General features: G+C 36.7%; 1 protein-coding gene across 5 annotated transcripts in view; it reads left to right on the forward strand.

Moving 5' to 3' along the window:
* The window catches only part of LOC136030305 (retinol dehydrogenase 12-like), an 86848-nt gene that overhangs the window by 37228 nt on the left and 26246 nt on the right, over positions 1–23374 (forward strand). For 4 of the 5 annotated variants that reach the window (XM_065709192.1, XM_065709190.1, XM_065709193.1 and 1 more), the window contains exons 4-5: positions 5084–5320; positions 20135–20326. In XM_065709192.1, the coding sequence (XP_065565264.1) occupies positions 5084–5320; positions 20135–20326 (429 nt within the window). Of the gene's footprint in view, positions 1–5083; positions 5321–20134; positions 20327–21818; positions 21929–23374 lie in introns of all 5 variants that reach the window. The other variant, XM_065709194.1, reaches the window with a different exon arrangement.

Consider the following 23374-nt stretch of genomic DNA (forward strand, 5'->3'; position numbering starts at 1 on the left):
AATTTGTACTTTGCTTGTTCTCATTGTGAATTGGTTTTGCTCATGGTACTTGTTGTGTGCTGATGGTTTTGTTCTTGGAAATTAATGTGTGCTGATTTTGTTCGTGAAAGTTGTTGCATATTGTTTTCTCTGTGTAAAATCTGTAGATTGATTTTTTTTTCTCTCGAAACTGATTTATTCCTGGAACTTGGGGCATTCGGATTTTCTCTTGTTGAAAGTGATTTTGTTCATGGAACTTGTTGTTTGCTTATTTTTGTTTGCAGAACTTGTTGCGTAATGATTCTTGTTAATGAAAGTTGTCGCACGTTAATTTTTCTCTTCCTATACACATTGACTTTTTTCTCCTCGTGAAGCTGATTATGTTCGTTGAACTCGTTGCGTACTGTTTTTTTTCTTGGAGCTGGCTGCGTGCTGCTTTCATGTTCGTGAAACTTATTGCACGTTAATTTTACTCTTCCTGAAACTTGCTATTTTTCATGGAACTTACTGCTTGCTGATTTTTTTTTTATCATGGAACATAGTGCGTGCTGATTTTTTGGTTCGTGAAATTTCTTGCATGTTGATTTTTCACTTCATGAAGTTTTTACATTGACTTTTCTCCTCTTGGAACTGATTTTGATCGTGGAACTTGTTTTGTGCTGATTTTTGTTCTTGAAACTTGTTGCCTGTTGATTTTGCTATTCGTGAAACTTGTACATGGATTTTTCTCCTCGTGAAACTGATTTTGTTCATGGAACTTGTTGCCTGCTGATTTTTGTTCTTGAAACTTGCTGCATGTTGATTTTTTTTCTTTTTGTTAAACAACTTATACATTAATATTTCTCCTCTTGAAACTGACTTTGTTCATGGAACTTCTTGCGTGCTGATTTTTATTCTTAGAACTTGTCGTGTACTGATTTTATTATCATGAAATGTGTTTCATGTTCATTTATCTCTTGGTTAAACTTGTACATGGATTTTTCTCCTCGTGAAACTGAGTTTGTTCATGGAAATCACTGCTAGCTGATTTTCATTCATGGAACATGTTGCGTGCAGATTTTTTTTGTTTGTAAACCTTGTTGCATTTTGATTTTTCTCCTCATGAAACTTGTAAATTAATTTTTCTCCTCGTGAAACTGATTTTATTCACGGAACTTGTTGCTTGCTGAATTTTGCTCGTGGAACTTGTTGTGTTCTGTTTTTTGTTCGTGAAACTAGTTCATTGATTTTTCTCCTCGTGAATCTGATTTTGTTAATGGAACTTAGTTGCGTGCTGATTTTCCTTTGTGGAATTCCCTGTGTGCTCATTTTTGTTCTTGAAACTTGTTTCATGTTGAGTTTTCTCAATATTGTTTATGGAACTTGTTACGTGCTGATTTTTTATTGTGAAACTTAATTTATCATGACGTGCTAGTGGGTTAGGTTAACCTAACCTACACAGGATAGGTTAGCTAAAGTTAGATGACGTGTCATCTACTCACATCCCGAACAAAAATCAGCACGCAAAAAGTCCCTTGAGAAAAATAAGTCTAACAAGAAGGAAGGTCTATGTACAAGTTTCACGAAGAGAAAAAAATCAACATGCAACAAGTTTCACGAACAAAAATCAGCTCGCAAAAAGTTCCACGAACGAAGCTCAGCACTTGAGAAGTTTCATTAATAAAATCAGTTTCACGAGGAGGAACAATCGTGGTACAGGTTTCACGAAGAGACAAATAAATATGTATTAAGTTTCACGAACAAAAAATCAGCACGTAATAATTTTCTTGAACAAAACCAGTTTCACGAGGCGAAAAATCTATGTACAAGTTTCACGAAGAGAAATATCAATATATAATAATTTTCACGAACAAAAGTCAACACGCAACAAGTTTCTCGAACAAAAAAAATCAGCACACAACAAGCTCCATGAATGAAATCGCGCTTAAAGCTAAGGTGAGAGGTGTGAAAAGAATATTTCAGCGGGGGGGGGGGGACTGAAATCTAACATCCAGTCAAAATGAGGCATTTTCATTAAGACCTTTCGTAAATCACCCTTACCATGGCTTAAATTTGTCTCCAATAACAACCTCCCTTCTGGAATTACTTGCTAGGGTGGGCGATCCACATATTGTCACGGTGGCTTGAATGTGAATAGCCTTGACTCAAAGACACATAAACACTGGTCAAATTTTGTAACTTGCAGCCCCTCCCCCAGGGACTGTAGGGGAGTAATTCATCCCCAATACATAGTTATTATGGTTCTCGACTATGCGGAACAAAATGGCTATCTCAAAATTTTGATCCGCTGACTTTGGGAAAAAAAGAGTGTGAGAGGGGGCCTAGGTGCCCTCCAATTTTTTTGGTCACTTAAAAAGGGCACTAGAACTTTTCATTTCCGTTAGAATGAGACTCCTGCAACATTCTAGGACCACTTGGTTGATACGATGACCCCTGAAAAAAAAAAAAAAACACGCACCCGTGATCTGTCTTCTGGCAAAAAATACGAAATTCCACATTTTTGTAGATATGACCTGACTTTAGGAAAAAAAGAGTGTGGGAGGGGGCCTAGGTGCCCTCCAATTTTTTGGTCACTTAGAAAGGGCACTAGAACTTTTCATTTGCGTTAGAATGAGACATTCTACTCTTGCGACATTCTAGGATCACTTGGTTGATACGATGACCCCTGAAAAAAAAAAAAAAAAAAAACACGCACCCGTGATCTGTCTTCTGGCAAAAAATGCGAAATTCCACATTTTTGTAGATAGGAGCTTGAAATTTTTGCTACAGGGTTCTCTGATACGCTGAATGCGATGGTGTGATTCTCGTTAAGATTCTATGGCTCGTAATTTTTAATGACAAACACTAAATTTGATGAAACTTATATATTTAAAATCAGCATGAAAATTCGATTCTTTTGATGTATCTTTTAGAATCACAATTCCGTTTTTTAGAATTTTGTTTACTATTGTAGCCGGGTCGCTCCCTGCTACAGTTCGTTACCACGAACTGTTTGATGAATACGCCACCATGCGGTATTGTGCTGAAACTGGGAGGCTACAATTTTTTAACCCAATAGCATTTCTGTGTTTTCTGGGTCAAATTGTTGACTGCGCCCCACCGTGGAAATATGATTATAGTGAAACTGTAAACCCACAGATAAAGAAAATATGGGATATTTTGACTTTCTGCTTTCTTAAATAATAAGAAATTGAAACGTTAAACATTCATGCAGAAAGAACTTTCCTTGTTATAGCACGCATTACGACCATCGGTTATTTTGAAATTAAAGGTGGAATTACCGTCGATGCATGGAACATGAAGGTCTAGCTAATTGCATAGGAGGGCTTGCCAGTCTTTGGAGCTTTAAAAATTTAATAATGGTTTTTATGAACAAAATACTTTGCATAATAGACTTGAGTGTATGCTTTGTCCTTTTTCTCTTTGTAGTTTCTTGTTCTTCCATAAGAAAAGGCCGCTAGCTATCAGACGGGTATTCTAATGTGCAAAATTGACTGTTAACATTCTAGTTTTTACACTTGCTCAAACTGGTAGTATTTTTTCTTTTAGATTTTAGTTAAATTTCTCAGTTGCTGATTTTACCGGTTTGAAGGAGTACGCTTTCCAAAGATGTTTTGTCGAAATCTGAAACTCCCGTAAATCATTTAGCCTTTGAAGAATGCAAAATTTTTATTATATTAAAGAGTTTTTTTTTAGTAATGTTTTTCTCGTGAAAAAAAAACAAGAAAATTACGGTTTAAGGCTGAAAATTTTCATGCAGGTAACAAATGAGTTAAGTTAAAAAGAAACTAGTCTATTACAAAGGTAAGTGACTTACCCCCCCCCCCCCCCCCAGTGCACACACATACCTTCAACTACCCTACAAATTCAAAATACTAAGTTGTACTGGAAAAGAAGGGATAAACATGTTTAGGACCAACAATGGACGCTCGGAACCTATTTGTACTTTTTTTTAACCAAATTTATGCTTGGTTGTTATTTGCCTGATCCATAAAAAAAATAATGCGTACAAACTTCTGTTAATACCTTCGTTAATCCCTCGTTAATAAAGTACATGGCCTTGGAAATTTGTTTGAGGTTGAAGTGTGTTTTTCAGATTTTTATTGAATGGTCATTGTCACCTTCTTCATTAGCAAATTCCAGTTGCAATAGTTCTTCACTAGAGAATTCTTCATTGGGCAAAGTATCGCCCGGAATGTGACAAACGAAGACCAGCCAATAAAATCCCTCACAGGGTGTGACATAAGTGATATGTAATCTACAATGTATGAACTTATTCTCTCTTTCACCTTTCATTGTACTTTAGCCGAAATGGCGCCCAAAAATACATTTTTGCCAGTGGATGAGTCACCCGTTTAACAGTGCAGCTAATTGGATCGCCTATGAAAAAAGGGAAAACTGTAGTTATTACTTAACAGAGAGAAAGAGAAAACCAAACAAGTAAAAGGAAAGATGAAGATAAGTTTACAAAAACGGCATTTATCCGATAAAAAGGGACTAGAGAAAATTAGAGACTCGAATTCAAGACAACGCAACCTCAAAAACCTAACGACGCACAATGAAAATTAGTGCTGATTGACCAGCGACCCAACTTTGAAGAAACAAAACGAAACGACGCAAAACGAGGTATTGGTGCATAGATATTTAAACGTTCTTTGCTGTCTTCTCAGTCATCAACTTAGTATTTTGTAAGTCCAGTCCACTCTCTAGCATGTTTTTTTTGTCTTTCTTTAATATTTTGTAGGTGATTGTTTTATTTTAAAGTGTATTGCGGGAACCACGAATGTACTGATGTACTGTCGAGCACTTACCAATTACCGTTGAACACATACCAATTACCGTCGAACACTTTCCAATTACATAAAGTAAGATAGTAAAACTTAGCAATTATTAAGAACTTTCACGAAGTGCCCGTACGAAGGAGAAAATTGTCGTTTAATGGCAGTTGACTTTAGTGCGAAAAGAGAAGGATAATTCGTAAATATCAGAATAAGAGAAAAATTCAAAAATATTCTGGCATAATTCAAAAATGAAATCTTGAATATTGCACTTTCTGATAGATTAAATTGTATAAGAATAATTTGAATTGTTATAAAAATTTTAGACGAAATCATAGCCTCTACTCGAAAGACAAATGTCATAGTCAAGCATCTAGATTTGGCATCTTTGAAATCTGTTCGTGCCTTTGCCCATGATATATTAAAGACCGAAAATCGTCTCGATATTTTAATCAACAATGCTGGATTGGCGGCCCTTGGACCTGAGTTGACTGAAGATGGCCTAGATAACCAGATGCAATCAAATCATTTTGGACATTTTCTTTTGACTAATATGCTTCTTGGTAAGTCTTTATCTTCTTTCTTCTTTAGTTACTTTAACATGACTTCAGTTTTATTATAACAAATTCACATTATTGAAATTATTACATCAGTCTTTTCTTGTTATAACTCCTCAGGGCTGTCATCCAGCTCTTGAAGCATCTATGTCTTGATTATACCAAAGCAAAATGTTAGGCTTGCTCTAACGAAAGCTTTTTGTAAAATCAGAGACTCGAGCCTGAATATCGTTATATTCTACCCTGCTGGGTTCATACCACGAAATAAACAGATAAAGTAATCCAAAAGAGTATCTACCTGGATTACTATTTGCTATTTTTGAATCATGCTCATAAGTAATTTCAGTTGGAGAATGTGTGATTTTATCCGGAGATTTTTCTGACAGACTATACGGTGTAAGATTATTGTAAGATCCTCTAGGTTTTGAAAATGTCCTTGTTTCAAACCATGAATAAGTAGACGCAAGGGCTGTATGCGCCTGTTCAACAGCAATATGTTGTCTATATTGATGTACGCCAGTGAATGTTGGAAACTCAACCAACAACTTGAGAAACGTATCCTTGGATTCGAAAACATTTGCTTTCGAAGGATCCTCAAAATCAGTTGGCATCAGAAAATTACCAATAGGGAAATCCGGCTGAAAACAAACCAGCCCATAGTGACCGAAGTTTTGAAGAAACGAAGATGGACATATTTGGGTCATGTTCTACGCATGCCCGAAGACAGACTGCCCTCAAGAGTGTATCAATGGCAGCCTGAAGGAAGATGAAGACGAGGCCGACCAAAACACACACTGCGGAGGCAGTATGATCGGGACCTGAAAAAGGCAAAAATTTCCCTCACTCCGCAATGGGAAGATATCACTGCAGCCGCACAGCTTCATGATGAATGGAGAGACTTTGTCGACACCCTATGCGCCATCGATGGCTCAGGAGGATCTAAGGTCTAAGGTAAGGGCTGTATTGCATCCATTGTATTGTCTTTGTTGAGAATTTAATTTGCTTACTGTACTTTTCCGTCAGTAATTTACTGATGATGTGATCTTATTGCTCTACTAAAATTAGCATGAACGAGTCACATTCTTTGAAGTTTTACATGCATCGTCATATGTATTGTGTACGTATACATGAACTTTATGGCAGACTGCCTCGAGATTTATTAAATCATCTTTGTCTAACTAACTCATTGCATAAGTGTTTCTGACACTATTCGGTATATTTTATGAAAAAAAAAAATTAAGGGAAGTGGTGAAGTGAGTGACTTTTCTTTTGTTTCGAAGTTAATTCATGATATTGGTGGAGATACAATAAACAGTTTTGCTTATTTATAGTTTACAGCTTCTAAAAAATATCAATCAGTTCAGGCTACACTTTTATTCGATTTTTTTTTTAAAGTTTGGATCTACCAGAAATGATTCACATCTAAAGATCGCACCAAAACTGAGTCATTATCAAAGCTCATTATCAGTCATCATCAAAACATTATCTTGGCCAAACTATAAGCTTTCTTCGTGTCTCCTAATGGTTGCATTTGTTTTTTTTCTGTAAGACGAGAAGTAGTACTATTGTTCATATGAATGGTAATTCTACGTGACTTTTGATCTTCTACGCGGCTGAAACCGCCGCGAACCCTACGATAGGGTTTTCGAATATTTAAATACGGGACGTTGTTTACATGTTTGAATGTACTGATACATTGTATACAAATACGAAAACAGAAATTTTACAATATAAAATCTCTGAAAACCAAACTCCTGGTAACACTTGCCTCCCCCTTCCCCCCTCAGTAATATTCCTGGTGAAGCTCCTGATTCCACGTCACCTTTTTCACTTCTGTGGTGGTAGGCAGGTTAATATAACTTTTTATGCTACATAGGAAAAGACAGCCGCAATGGGAGTTGCACCATTACCCCGTTCCCCCCAACAGCAATAATAAAGGTGCAGACCAATATAATCCTTAGGTACCAAGAAGGATTGTACGTTCATGTATAACCCCCTCCCCCAGCCCTAAAATTCCTTCTATATTTGTCTGAAAGTTCAACGAGAGTTAGGATGTTTCGGTATTAAAACGTATGCACCTGCCCCCTCCATGGCTGGGGAATGACCCACCGCACCTCTTTCTTAATAGTTGCGCAGTTACATACCTCTTTGTATAGTTTTATGAAATACGGAGCTAATCAGTTTAGTTAAATGAAGCTTCAAAATGAATGTCGGAAACATTTTTCTTCAATAAGAAGGGAGGTATCATCTCGCAGCACCCTTATTTGGGCTTAGTGTAAATGGATGAAGATGACAGATTAAATCCCACCCCCTTTCCCTTATTCCTCTTTCTGTTTTTCTGAAGGACCATGGAGAGTTAGACAGTTTGGGCATTGAAATGCACGATTTTAGGCACCTGGCTGCCCCCCGCCCATCCTTCGTAATAGCTAGTGCGTAATCATGTATCGCTAAACAAATTTTGTGAAATTCTAATGAATCTAACTAGTTAAATCTTGCATTAAGGTAAATGTCCATATTAAGCATTTATCTTGTATGGACTACATGGCTTTTCCAGAACGTATGTGCTATTATGTGGACGAACTAACTCGGTCATCTTTGAGACAAAATTGTAGTTTGGTGCCACAAGACGGCAGAAAACGATGCTTTTCCATGGTACAATCTTATTGGTCAGTCAAAAAGGGCACTATACCTTTAAATTCCGTTCGAATGAGCCCTATTTCGGTCTTCTAGGACCATTAGTTCGATGCGATCACACCCGAGGAAAAGAAAATTAACACGTATCTGTGATTTTTCTTCTTAGAAAAAAAGAGAGTAAGATTCCACTTTTTTTTTATATAGGAGCTCTGGTTGAATCATTTAGAACAGGTTTTGTTTATGTAGTTTCCACTAGAAAGGGCCACATTATTTTAAATTGACCTGGACGTTCAAATCCCAGGCTATCCAAAAAAGCCACCTATAAGGATATAAGACGTACGACAAAAATGAATGAATAAGAAGAAAGAAAAATATAAAAAATAATTAAGAAACCGAAACGATTGTGATTTTTAGCCTTTGGTTAGAACTTATTCAAAGATATCAATAATTATAAAAGAATAGGTATAAAAAATAGTATCATTCCATTCTAATAAATATAATTGAAAGGACCAAGTGGACGGAAGGCTCGTTCAATGAAGCCATTTTCAAAATTTGTATTGGATTCCACTATTCCACAAGCTTCACAGATATGGAATTTTTTCTCGTTTTGTCTGTTCAAGTGCATATTTTCTCATGAACTGTGCAAGACAAATAAGTAATATTATTTGCTCTCTCCATTTACCAGTTTTAGTTACAGTTTCTTGTGATTTTCACTTGTTAAACTAGGGATAAATACTTTAGAATGACAGAAAAACTTCGTCATTGAATTGCTACTAATCTTAGTTTTAAGCTAATTAACCTTTCGTTCACCATTTGCAAAAAAAAAACGGAAAAAAAACATAGCAGCTGTGTTTGTATTTTTTTCAAACTTTTTTGATGTTTGTTTCATGAATTATATCGACCTGTCTTGTTAAACAATTCAAATACCTCACATTCAGTTTTCCGATTATGTGCAAACTCTCTGGTATATTGGCTTTATGATTGATAGAAATTGTTAAGTGCATTTTTATTACTATTTTTGTTTTACCGTTTATGGAATGCAACTTTTAATGGCAGTAGTGATTATTTCTAATTGAAATCGAATTTATAGCTACGACCCTGAATGTTTTGGCTTGAAGTTTTCTTTAATTAATTTTCAACTGTAGGTGCGCTATCCTTATATCTGTAAACCTAAGAGAAAGCAAAGCTTTATGCCCAACTTCCCAGCTAATTTGCCTGATAGATAAATATAAATAGATATTTATTGTAACAAAAGCCTCTTTGGGCCATCGTTAAAAAAAATCTTTTACACACAAAACAATAACACATGATCTTAAAAAACATGCATAACAATAACAAACAAGAGCTAAGAGCTCATATGGCACTTGTGACGAGGCAAGAAGAGCTAAGAGCCAAGAGATCATATGGTATGAGCTCTAGCAAAATTCTATGAATCATTAGATTGATTTAAAAGGAAAATAAGAGGCTTAATGCCGGTCAGAATTTAAAATAAGAGATCTGAGTTACGATGTCCTTCTAAATATCAAAATTCATTAAGATCCGATCACCCACTCGTAAGTTATCAATACCTAATTTTTTCTAATCTTTTCTCTCCCTTTAGCCCCCCAGATGGTCGAATCTGGGAAAACGACTTTATCAAGTCAATTTGTGCAGCTCCCTGACACGCCTACGAATTTGCATCGTCCTAGCACGTCCAGAAGCACCAAACTCGCCAAATCACTGAACCCCCCCGAACTCCCCCAAAGAGATCAAATCCAGTACGGTTCCGTCAATCACGTATCAAGGACATTTGCTTATTCTATCCACCAAGCTTCATCCCGATTCCTCCACTCCAAGTATTTTCCAAGGTTTCCCCCTCCAACTCCCCCCAATGTCAAAAGATGTGGTTGGGATTTGAAATAAGAGCTCTGAGACATGAATTCCTTCTAAATATCAAATTTCATCAAGATCGGATCACCTATTCGTAATATAAAAATACCCCAATTTTCACGTTTTCCAAGAATTCCGGTTTTCCCCTCCAACTCCCCCAAATGTCGCAGGGTCTAGTCGGAATTTAAAATTAGAGCTTCCAAGCACAAGATCCTTCTAATATCAAATTTCATTAAGATCTGGTCACCCTCTCGTAAGTTACGATTACCTCAATATTTCCGGTCCCCCCAACTGCCCCCCCCCCAATGACACTGGATACGTTTGAGATTTAAATAATAGATCTGAGTTACGAGGTCCTTCTAAATATGAAGTTTCATAAACATCCGATCACTCCTTCGTAAGTTAAAAAACGTCTTTTTTTTATTTTTCAGAATTACCCCCCCCCCCCATAGAGCGGATCCGTTCCAATTATGTAAATTACGTATCTAAGACACCCCCCCCCCAACTACCCCAAAGAGAGCGGATCCGTTCCGGTTATGTCAATCATGTATCTAGGACTTGTGCTTATTTTTCGCACTGAATTTCATCCCGATCCCTCCACTCTAAGTGTTTTCCAAGATTTTATGTTTCCCCCTCCCCAATACCCCCCCCCAATGTCACCACACCGGTCAGGATTTAAAATAAGAGCTCTGAGAAATGATATCCTTCTAAATATCAAATTTCATTGAGATCCGATCACCCGTTCGTAAGTTAAAAATACCTCATTTTTTCTAATTTTTCAGAATTAACCCCCCCCCCCCCCAACTACCCCAAAGAGAGCGGATCCGTTCGGGTTATGTAAATCATGTATCTAGGACTTGTCCTTATTTTTTCCACGAAGTTTCATACCGATCCCTCCACTCTAATTGTTTTCCAAGATTTTAGGTTTCCCCCTCCCAACTCCCTCCCCCCTCCAATGTCACCAGATCCGATCGGGACTTAAAATAACTGTTCTGAGACACAATATACTTCCAAACATCAAATTTCATTAAGATCTGATCATTCGTTCGTAAGTTAAAAATACTTCAATTCTTCTATTTTTCCGAATTAACGGGACCCCCACTCCCCCCAGATGGTCAAATCGAGAAAATGACTATTTTTAATTCAATCTAGTCCAGTCCCTGATACGCCTGCCAAATTTCATCGTCCTAGCTTACCTGGAAGTGCCTGAAGTAGCAAAACCGCGACCGATAGACAGACCGGCAGACTAACAGAATGCCATAAAAACAGTACAGAATGTCCACAAAGTCTTGGTACATATGAATTCTGTTATTTTATTTATTTATTTTCTTTATTTATGAATGACTGCCAGACTGAATAATTGCTCTGTCTAAAGAAGAAAGAATCGAAATGATACTCTTGAGTAGACAAGAAAGGTGGTCTTGGCGCAAAATTACCGATTAGCTTGACTTTCGGCACCCTGATTTGCGACCTATTTATTCTACTACCAGCAGGAAACTGGTCACAAAGTTTAATGAGAAATGCAGTGTCTTGGACGAGCCCGGTTTCAGAAGATCAAAGACTTGAAACAAAACAAAAGAGTTTGTCATGGCCAAGTTTGGTGCTAGCCCAAAGAAATCTTTTGTCGGACATCCATGGAGTTGGGTGTTCCAAGGTCAACTATCCAGAAACTCCTGTTAGAGGAGAATTTCCATCTATACAAATTACAGATATTGCATGACTTAAATGAGGACGACCGTGATAGATGAATGAAGATGTCCGAACGGTTTTCAGATAAATGGGATGAAAATATCAATTTTACTAAAGATTTTTTCGATGTTCGGTGACGAAGCCCTGTCTTATGTAAATGGTGAGTCAACAGACAGGATCTTCAATACTAGTCTCAAGACAATCCACAATGGATAATTCCGTCCACACAGCAAGGCTGCAAAAAGCTGATGGCTAAAAAAGGTGAAGTGTGGCTTGGGGAAAGCTCATGTGCTAGGACTCTTCTCCATTGATGAACATGTAACTAGTGAGACTTATCTGAGAATGTTTAGAGACAAATTAATGGCTCAAATGGAGCGCCTAGGCAAGAATTTCTGGACTGACTTCAGCAGGATGGACCCCTGCCCATTTTGCTAGAACTCGTAGGGATTGGCTGAGTGGCACTTTTCTTTGTTGGACTCTAAGAAGAAGTCATTTGCAGTGGTCCCCTTGTTCACAAGACCATTAACCCCTTGATTGCTTATTCTGGGGTTTGTTAAAAGAAAAAGTTTACGCAATGTTGTAATTCTAAACCATTTGAAAGAACACATTATCAGTCAGTGTGCTGAAATCAATAGCAATGTACATCATTCAATTGGGTTCACCTGGATTTAGGAAGGCACACCTGATTATGTATTACTAATAATGGAAATCATATTAGAACATATGATTAAGTAAAATTGTTTTGTTCTATGAAAAATAAAATTTGGATGGACCTAGACTTCGTGGACACTGTACATAACGATAACAATAAAATAACATGACAGTTGTAAAATCAAAACCCATAAAACTACCTCACATAATTGCACGTAACATCGAACACTTTGTAGACGATATTATCATACTGATTCTGGTTTTAACAATTGCAAAATCAAAACACATAATACCATTAAACAACGTCACATAATTAAATCTGTTTTTCTTGTTCGATATGGCAGCCTACATTTATCAAGCAGTTTCATGTAACAGCTTATTTCTTTATGAATAAGCCTTTTCATCTGCAATGTCTATTTTAGTATTTTATATTATTCAAAATCACGATCACTGTTGTTATTGTGAAATCCAGAAACTTCTTAATTCAGAATACAAGTCCCAAGGATGCTGGCATTTTCCAAAATTTAGTCTGCCAACGAAAGTCTTGGTACTACCAAAGTCAGGCATTTTCACAAAAACTTGGCAAAGAATGAACTTCAAATTAAAATTTGAAATCCCACTGAAAGTATAGGTTCACATAGCTGGAAGTGTGGAGTAGGGAGGCTGATTTTTGGAAAACGCGTTTTTTGCAGAAATTTTGTTTGTTTGTTTTCTTAAGACTTTTCTGATGTATGGAACCTCTAATCCTAGTATGCAGGGTACCATGCATATACAGTCAGTCAAGAGCATTCGTAACCTTCCCCAGTCAGCTAACACATTTATCGGCCAAATAATTGTCCGTTTAATTTCCAGTGGGTACAGAATTTTCCTATGAAAGCCTGTAAACAGCATTTCTTCACCTAAGCTTACTTTAAGCCTTCTCAGGCTAGGTTTACCTCCTAATGTTCTTTATCTACTCATTGGTTGACTGACGAGCAAAGTAACTTTTCCATTGCCTTTTTACTGTTGCCCGAGGAAAGACCTCTTCCATTTTACGTCTTGTTTTTTAGGGGTTGTCTTTTTATTTAATAGCATTTTTTTTATTCTTATGGCACTGAGGACGGCTGAGTGACCGTTGGTGTACCCATGCACTCTGGGTTGAGGCTTACTTAAAGGCCCATTATATCGCATCCACCTTCAGCTCCACACCCCCAGAAAAAAAACCAATGATTAACTGGGGGATCAATGATAAATTTAGCCCCTGCACCTTTTCCTTATGTTTTTCGGTTGTGGGACTCTTCCTTTTTCCGCTAAATTCTCCATATTAACATTTAACGCGTATGAGATCTACAACCCGTATCTGCTCCTAACTGAACGTTCTTATACCGGATATCTCCTTGTTTCCATGGTCTTCTTACATTTTTGGCATAAAGGAGAATCTGACCTCCCTGTTCGGGGATGTGATTTCTGAAGATTCATATTCCTGTTATGGCTTCAGTCACCATTCGTATATTTGATCTTCTTAGCTGCAGATTATATTTAGTCAGCGTGGAGTTATGCTTGGAAATGCTTCTTTTGTTTAATGGCATCCTTCCTTTCCATGTTAATTTTGTTCTATTTTTTCAATGCTTTATTTCTTCACTGCGGCTTGCAAGGAGCTCTGAGGGATAGAGATGAGAATTTTTGGTGCCTATCCTGTTAAGGTTGTTGTAGCCTTACATTCTGCCATCTCCTTACCTTCGATCCCAGAGTTTTCTAGGGTCTATTTAAGAATAATTCGGTTTTTATGGCACTTGGTATTAACCAAGTGATTTAATTCGGAAAAAATAGGAAAAATGAAGTATTTTTAACTTACGAACGGGTGATCGGACCTTAATAAAATTTGATGTTTGGAAGGATATCGTATATTAGAGCTCTTATTTTAAATCCCGACCAGATCTGATAACATTGGGGGAGTTGGGAGGGGGAAGCTAAAGTCTTGGCAAACGCTTAGAGTGGAGGGATCGGGATGAAATTTGGTGGGAAAAATAAGTATAAGTCCTAAATATGCGATTGACATAGCCAGAACGGATCTGCTCTCTTTGGGAGAGTGGGGGGGAGGGTTAATTCTGAAAGATCAGAAAAAGTGAGGTATTTTTAACTTATGAAGGAGTGATCGGATCTTAATGAAATTTGATGCTTGGAAGGATATCGTGTCTCAGTGCTCTTATTTTAAATCCAGACCCGATCCGGAGACATTGGGGTGAGTTGGGGGGAACCTAAAATCTTGGAAAACGCTTAGAGTGGAGGGATCGGGATGAAACTTGGTAGAAAAATAAGCACAAGTCCTTGGTAAGTGATTGACATAACTGGAACGGATCCGCTCTCTTTGGGGGAGAGTTAATTCTGAAAAATTAGAAAATATCAGGTATTTTTGACTTACGAAGGAGTGATCGGATCTTAATGACATTTCATATTTAGAAGGACCTCGTAACTTGGATATTTTGATTTAAATCCCGACTGGATCCAGTATCGTTGGGGGGAGGTGAGGGGGGAAATCTTGGAAAACGCTTAAAGCAGAAAGATCAGGATGAAACTTGGTGGTAAGAATAAGCACAAGTCCAAGATACGTGACTGACTTAACCGGACCGGATCTGCTCTCTTTGGTGGAGTTGGGGGGGTTAATTCGGAAAAATTAGAAAAAATGAGGTATTTGTAACTTACGAACGAGTAATCAGATGTTAATGAAATTGGGTATTTAGAAGGATCTTGTGCTTTAGAACTCTTATTTTATATCCCGGCCAGATCCAGTGAGATTGGGGGGAGTTGGAGGGGGAAACCGAAATTCTTGTAAAACGTGAAAATCGAGGTATCTTACGAATGGGTGTTCGGATCTTAATGAAACTTGATATATAGAAGAATCTTATGTCTCAGATGCTCCATTTTCAATTCAAATTGGATCCGGGGACATAGAGGGCTGAAGGGGGGAAACAGAAATCTTGGAAAACGCTTAGTGTGGAGAGATCGGGATGAAACTTGATGGGAAGAATAAGCACAAGTTATAGATACGTGATTGGTATAATTGAAACGGATTCGTTCTCTTTGGGGGAGCTGGGGGTTGTTAATTTAGAAAAACTAGGAAAATTGAGGGCATTTTTGACTTAAGAACGGGTAACCGGATCTTAACGAAATTGGGTATTTTGAAGGAACTAGTGTCTCAGAGCTCTTATTTCAAATCCTGACCAGATCTGTTGACATTGGAGGGAGTCGGAAGGGAAACCGGAAATCTTGGAGAACGCTTAGAGTGGAGAGATCGGGATGAAACTTCGTGGGTAGAATAAGTAAATGTTGTAGATACGTGATTGACATAACCGGACTGGATTCGGTGTCTTTGGGGGAATTGGGGGATGGGGTTCAGTGCTTTGGCGAGTTTGATGCTTCTGGACGTGCTAGGACGATGCAAATTGGTAGGCGTGTCAAGGAGCTGCATAAATTGACTTGAAAAAGTTGTTTTCCCCGATTCGACCATCTGGGGGGCTGAAAGGAAAGGAAAAATTAGAAAAAAATGAGGTAATTTTAACTTACGAGTGGGTGATCGGATCTAAATGATTTTGATGTTTAGAAGGACCTCGTGACTCAGAGCTCTTATTTTAAATCCCAACCGGCAATAAGCTTCTAATTTTCCTTTTAAATCAATCTATTAGTTCTTAGAATTTACTAGAGCTCATACCATATGAGCTCTTAGCTCTTGTCTTTGGGTGTTAGAATATTCAAAGCTTCATAACGTTCTAATTCATTTTTTTGCTGACAATTCTGAAGAGCGTTAAGGGATGATTGGTTAACAGCTAAAATACGTAAAGTTCTGCCTGTACTTTCTTTTTGTTTCAATGCTCCTGCTTCTTATTTTATTTCAAACATTTCAGCCTAGAATGCCGTAGCAAGTCTTTTAAATGATAATTTATTGTTTATTTATTTGCGTCAGATGTATTCTAATATATTCCTATTCCAGTTCCCGATTTTCCATCAAATCATGAAAGCATCATTGAGTTACAGATGTGATCATGGCGTTTAATTTTCCCATTTCGTATCTGCTGCCAGTCTGTCTATTGACTACTAACCTGCAGCCTTACAGCAGTTTACTGCTTTTTCCTCCAGGTAATTTTCTATGGGCTGAAGTTCAGACTCATGGATCTTGGCTAGCATCCTCCAACCATGCAGATTGAAAACATTTGCACGATAAATATTTAGACAATTTGTGATATGTCTTGAGTTCTGCTCAATGGATTCTGACTGGTTACAGCTCTATTGGAATATTAGCATCAGATTTTCAATCAGCAAGTTCGGGTATCTCATAAATCAATATTGATGGAAATCAACCCCTATTTGTGGAATATACACCTTCTGCAAATTCTCATCTATGACGGAGCTTGAGGGTTTTCTGTGATTAATATTTAATCATTATGCACTAATAATATTATAATGATCATGAGTCAAACAGGTATAATACATGTCTGTCTTTACGAAGCTGGGGGATGGAACGTTGAGTTCTTTAGCTCTTACGATTTTTGACGTCAGTTTTTCCAGATATTGGTAGAGCTAAAAAAAATCAATCTGTTGATTTTTGTACTTGCCAAGTCGTTGGAAATTCAGTTCCTTGACTTTTGATTTCTCTAAACCTTGTGGTTTAGGGAAATATCGCCCGTTTTTATTTGAATGTCATTAAAAGAGCCAAAAAACCAGACTATCTAATACCTATCATTTTCCACTTTTTTTTTCGGGGGGGGGGCTTGACATTGCTCTATTTCATGCAAGGGCAATATATTAGATACTTGTTTTATACTTAATAATTATTGTCTTGTATTGCATGCTCCTTTTATAAATGCCTACCCTACTTGTACTTACTTCAAGAGTTGAAAGGATGTATTTTCAATCCGTCTATGTTTTTAAAATGCTGATCAACTGGTAGATGGATTGTTCGAAACCAAATCCATTTTGCATCATCAACATTTTTAATTTAAAATGACCGTTTTAGTTTAATTTGTTTGGCTATAAAAGAAACTATATAACTTTTCAGAAACCGCATAACTTTTCTGGTGCTATTTCAGTAGCTTGTTAGTAACTTATCTACTATTAATGGAACCAGCCACCTACACAAAGGGATATTGTTTGGCTTGTGCCCCTTCCGGTCAGTCAGGATTTTACAATTTTTCTTCCAGTAATTTTCGTAGAATCGCTAGGTTTCGGGCATTTGCTAAATTGCTCATATTGACCGAATCGTCCCCTCTTGGTCCGTGGTGTAAGGCCCCCGAATAAAGTTGCTATAGTTTTCTCCACTCTTATCCAATAATATAATACTTTGCTAGATAGTCTATGGTTTGCTACGACTCTCTGATATCTGATTATACGCTCCTAAATGTTTTTAACAAAATACAGCAAAACTTGTTGAAAGCACATAAAAACCCTCCAGCATTGTTTCCAGATATTGTAACAAATTGTGCTCTTTATCAAAAACTCAGAAAATATATAAAATTGGAATTTAGAGATTTGTTCAACCTCAAGACAGTATGTTAATGCCTTATAATTTTTAGAAGTTGCGCATTTAGTTCAGTTACATCTTCGTCCATTCAGATAGTTCTGGACAATAGCTAGTCTTGCACAGAAATCATAAAAGGTGTTTATCCATTATTCTAGCATTTTTTTTCTTCAGAAAATAGATTATGTGAAGAAGCAAAATCCAATATTTAATACTGAAAGACGAAAATTGACTAAGCCTTGAATGGGATGATATGTATGCAAGATATGTGATATCATTAAGCAATTTCAAATTGGAGGAGTAGTTATGTTTTACAGCAAAACTTAATATAATGCATTTTCACAGACTTCGAGCTGCTTTAAATGCAATAGTGAAATATATTGAGGACCATAAGTTGAATCAGTAAATGAAAAATGTATGTGATATATATTGTTGCAATTGTGTAATAAAAACGTTTTTAGATCGAAAATTTATTTTCGTGTTACGTATTTTCTTAGTATTTTACCATTTCTCTCTATATATGGATATTTCAGAAGTAGAACTCGACTACTCCTCTCTCTCTCTCTCTCTCTCTCTCTCTCTCTCTCTCTCTCTCTCTCTCTCTCTCTCTCTCTCTTTCTCTCTTTCTCTAGAAAAGAACATTCATTTTATCAGTAGTAAGTCAGTTTCAATTTGACGGTGAGAGAGTCAACACTGGAAAAAATGTTCTAAACATGTCCACTGTGCATGTATACAGTGGATGGCTTTTCATCATGTAAGAAATGTACAATAGTTGACGAGTATGATGAAATGTTTAGATTATGCAATCCTTGTAAATTGCATAGAGGATATGCAGTACAAGTTCAAGACTCTAATTCCTGTATTGAGCTTGGTGCGCTGGATTCGAGATCCCTTGTCTGAGAGGACGCGGGTTCGAATCCCAGTTTACCCAATTCTTCAGTTTGGGACGGGGGTCAGTGGCGTGACTCTGTAAGCTTAGCCAGAGTCGACCCAGCTCTAAATGGGTACCTGGAGAAATCTGGGGAAGGTAAACAGGAAGGGTTTGCGAAAGCACAGGATGGCTGGCCCCAATCCCCCCCATTGCACTTCATGGCTGAAGGGCCAAGAAACGGAGACCAGCACCGCCGGTACGGACTTTAAAGTCTAATGCCGTATCCTTTACCCTTTTTTTCCTTCAATTGTAACTATGATAAATCTGATCAGTGGGAGACTACCTATCCCGGTATGATTGGAAAGAACCCTAAACGAGATTTTAGTTTATTCCCAAGAGACTGGTATCGTCATGGTTTTAAATTGTTTTGGGTGGAAAAATCAGGTCTACGCTTCAACTGTTGGAATAACAAGCAAATTTGGCTTCCACATCATCGTTGTGAAGACAATAGCTACTATGATTATAAACCTACTGATTTTTATATGGCTGTTACAGAAAACGATTCTTCATTCAAAAACATTGTATGTGATATTGCTTCAAATAAGCAAATTGAAACGCGTAAGTTTTACAGTATGAATGAAAATAGTATCAGTGACTTGACAAAGAGATACAATATGAGTGAAGTTACATTGTACTGTAGAAAATGTGACCCTGACTTTGCACATCAAGATCACCATGCACTGAATTCAGATGATCTACTACTATTAGTTGTTCTCGACAGCTACCTATACGCAGAAGAAGAAATCTAAGGAGGGGAAAAAGTAATTTTTTTCTGTATATACATTTCTTATTTGTAAACAAATTTACAATTATCTTTATTACATTTTATTCGTAGGTCACTGAAATTAATATTATACAGATATGAAAGTATATTCTCTACTAAGAAGTCATTCAGGCGAGGGCTGTCTACGTATATGCTTAGAAATTCATTGTAATTATAGCCACGACATCGGAAAACGAGATATAGTAGTGCATGAAAACAGCTTTTAGTCGTTAAATCCTGTACTCTCTTCTTGTTATGAATAATAGTATTCCCACTGCTTTCAATAAAGTTGTTTGTGTTAGGATTGTAGAATGCACATAGTAGGCCAAGAGGATCAAAAATTTCTATATTATTTACTGTTTGAAAAATGCATCGCCAATGACCTGTCTTTGCGGTCGATGGACTACTATTAAGAATGCTAATGATAATGTTAACACTAAACTTTTTCATGGAAATCCGATGGTATACAATAAGATTTGTATTTGGACATGCACACAGACACACACAGACACATTGTGAGCAGTTCCCCATATTGGTTTCGAAAACCCCCTTAAGAGTAATTAAAAATGGGTCTTGATACGAATGATTTTCTCATCATTGCCCTTCCTCTGAAATATATTATGCGCCCTCCTCTCCTTCTTATAAGACTGACATGAACCTATCTAAGAGTGAAAGTATAATCTGACAGTGGGTTCTAAGACGTTTTCCTCTGTATCCTCTATAGTAGAATTGCCCTAAAAGTAGGTTATGATCCAAATTCTGCCAATTTTGAAAACATGTCGATGATTATAGGTCTTATCAAGAAATCAGCACCGAGTCGTATCATTAATGTAGCTTCTGAGGCTCATCGATTTCCAAGGAAGCTGGATTTTGACAACCTGAATTTCAAGACTGATGGCAAAGGCTTATTCAAAATTTATGGGGTGACAAAGCTCTGCAATGTCTTATTTACTAAGGAATTGGCTTCCCGATTAAAAGGAACTGGTAAGTCTCACGTTGGTTCAAAACCTTATTGACTTGAATTTATTTTACTGTCAGCACAAAGCTTTTCTATTTTAATTACAGAAATGACCCCCCCCCCCAAAAAAAAGGGAACCTATTAGAGATAATAAGATAAGAGATCTGCTCAGAAGTCAATCTAACACCAAGTTTCTTCAAAATGCCTTAAGAAAGAACAATGAAAAACCACCAAAAGTTAAGATAAGCATACAAAACTAACCAGTTAAGCTGTAAGTTGGATTTTATTACATCATTTGTTGTCTCTGAAACTCATGTTTGTCCTGTAAAAAGTTATTTCCCTAAGATTTGCTTTAATGCTGTGCATTAGTTGGACTTATCTAAATGCCATTATTACACATCTAAATGACAAAACTACATATACAACTACAACCCACGATCATACTGATCAGTTTGTTAACGACATTATAAGTGAATTTATAGATTTAAAACAAAATGGTAAAATTACTCCACAATTATGTAATAAATTTTTCCCCCGAGGCAGCTTTTGTCCATAATTTTATGGTCTACCAAAATTAAATAAACAAGGAATTCCTTTAAGGCTCATCGTAGCTTGTTCAAAAGCCCCGCCTCCAATGTTGGAAAGTGTTTATGCATAGCCTTCGAACCTTTGCTTATTTCTCAAAAATCTGACATATGTAATTCGGTAGATTTAGTTAAAAAACTCAAAAACGTAAATATCTCAGAAAATACAATAATCAGTAGTTTTAGCATTGTTTCTATGCATACAAATGTTGATGTAGCAGTATCTGAGCAATTATTAGAGAATAAAATAAACAAAAAGTATCACTTTATAGACGTTCCAGCAATAGGATTGGATTGCGACGTCTTAATGACCTTCGTTAAACTTTATAACCAATTATTCAATGTATTTTCAATTCCGTGATTCTTTTTACCTGCAAGTAAAGGGCTTACCCATGGGCGTGCCTCCCTCCGGGTTACTGGTAAATATTTATGTAGAGTATATTGAAAATTGGGCGTTAAATTCTGATCTGGCTTGTGAATGGTTAAAGTTATTATTATTTCAGCTAACAAGTATTTTTAAACCGATTATTTATGTTCTGTTGTTTTATTTGTTTTTCAAAATTGCACATATGCACATTTCTCCATTAAGTTAACTTAAAATGGTGAGAAAACTAGTTATGTGCAAAAGAAGGAAAACAATACGAAGAGACCACTAATAACTCTCATCTTAATTCTTCCTTTCCTTTTTTTGAATGAGGTTTTTCTCCGGAGTAATTTGTGTTACAAATACCTGCACAAAGAAGAAAAAAAAGGGAATCTTGCCTACTGCATGAGTCTGAGGGACATTTTCCCTGAATTTGTAAGATTTTAGAACTCCTTCCCTTCTGAAAACCTGATTACAACCAATAAGTATTCTTAAATAATTACAATAATTAAATAAACTATTGCGATTATTTTCAAGCTACTAAATAATGTGTTGTTTTATGGTTCTCAGGTACTATTGTCTTCTGTTTACACCCGGGTTCAGTAAAAACCGACGTTGGTCGTAATTGTCCTTTATGGCTGAAGTGTATAACTTGGCCTTTTTGTACGCCTTTCTTTAAGGTCAGAATTGCACGGTTTAAGTGTTATCGCAGTTTGAGATGTAGTAATCAGATTGTTGGCTTCTGCAGCCTGGCTTTGTTTTGTAGTGTTATTAATTTTGTTGTATATTTGTTCGTGTCGGTTCAGACTTTTGCTTTGGTAACAATAGTTATATGTCAAAGTTTATGGGCTTTGCCTGGGAATCAGTGTAAAAACTGGATCAATAAAATAACGGGAATCAATAAAAACTTCTGAAAATTCTTAAACATAGGTGGTGAATGGACTTTTTGAATTTGACAATACGAACAGAGGCATATTCCCAAGGTCATTGTAAATTTAGACAGTCAAAGCAAGCAGGGCATTTCTGATGGAACGGAACCTCCTTGTTGTCTTTGAAATCTAATAACTTTAATAAAACAAATATATCGTCTGTGCTTCAAAATGCAAATAGTTTTTGGGAGTAAATAGTAATTGTAAGAATGCGCAGACTTTACCGCTTGGGTCAGTCGTAAAAAAAAATTGTATCTCATAAGGCTATTGGAAATATCTAATATTTCACAGAAAAAGCCTTAATTTCGGTCAGTAGCAAGTTTCCTCATTAACACTAAATGAGGTGATAGGATAGTTAAAGCAAGCAGGGCATTTCTGATGGAATGGAACCTCCTTGTTGTCTTTGGAATCTAATAACTTTAATAAAAACAAATATATCGGCTATGCTTCAAGACTTATCCGCTTGGGTCTGCCTTAAAAAAAATTGTATCTCAGTGTACCATAAGGGTATTGGAAATATCTAATATTTCACAGAAAAAGCCTTAATTTTGGTCAGTTACAAGTTTCTTCATAAACACTAAATGATGTAATTTAATAAAAACAAATATTTTGGCTATGCTTCAAGACTTCCGCTTGGGTCAGTCGTCAAGAAAAAAATGTATCTCAGTCAGTGGTGGATCCAGGTGGGGGGGGGTGCCCCCTTAAGGCAGTGGCGGATTTGTGGCTGGGACCGCTTTCTGCGGTTGGACTTGGGACGAAAGTTATTTTTGTAATTGGTTTTAGTAGTTGAGTTTTTAGTTATTTTTTAATTGCTAAGACTGTTTCTTTTCACAAACAAATTTGAAACTAAGTTTCGGTTACTTTGTGTGCTCTCTGTTAGATTTTACTGCTAAGGCATACCGCCTAAAAGTACTTATCAAGGGAATATGTCTGTATTACGACAAAAGCCAACTGGGAGGCGAAAATCTTTATTTCGTTATAACAAGGAGGGGAAATTTAAAATACCTACTTCTTTAGGCTTTCGAATTGATCTTTCAGGATTGTTTTGTTACAATGGGGATGAAAAACTTAATATTTAAACTTCATTTTACTGTAAAAAATTTGTTTTCGGGTCTTGCTATGGAACAGAGACAAAGAAATTGATATCATTACTCTTTTTGGCTGTCACAAAATCTGAGTTTGCTGTTTTTACGAAGT

Source organism: Artemia franciscana, chromosome 8 (assembly GCF_032884065.1).
Source record: "Artemia franciscana chromosome 8, ASM3288406v1, whole genome shotgun sequence".
In the NCBI taxonomy this organism is placed as follows: domain Eukaryota; kingdom Metazoa; phylum Arthropoda; class Branchiopoda; order Anostraca; family Artemiidae; genus Artemia; species Artemia franciscana.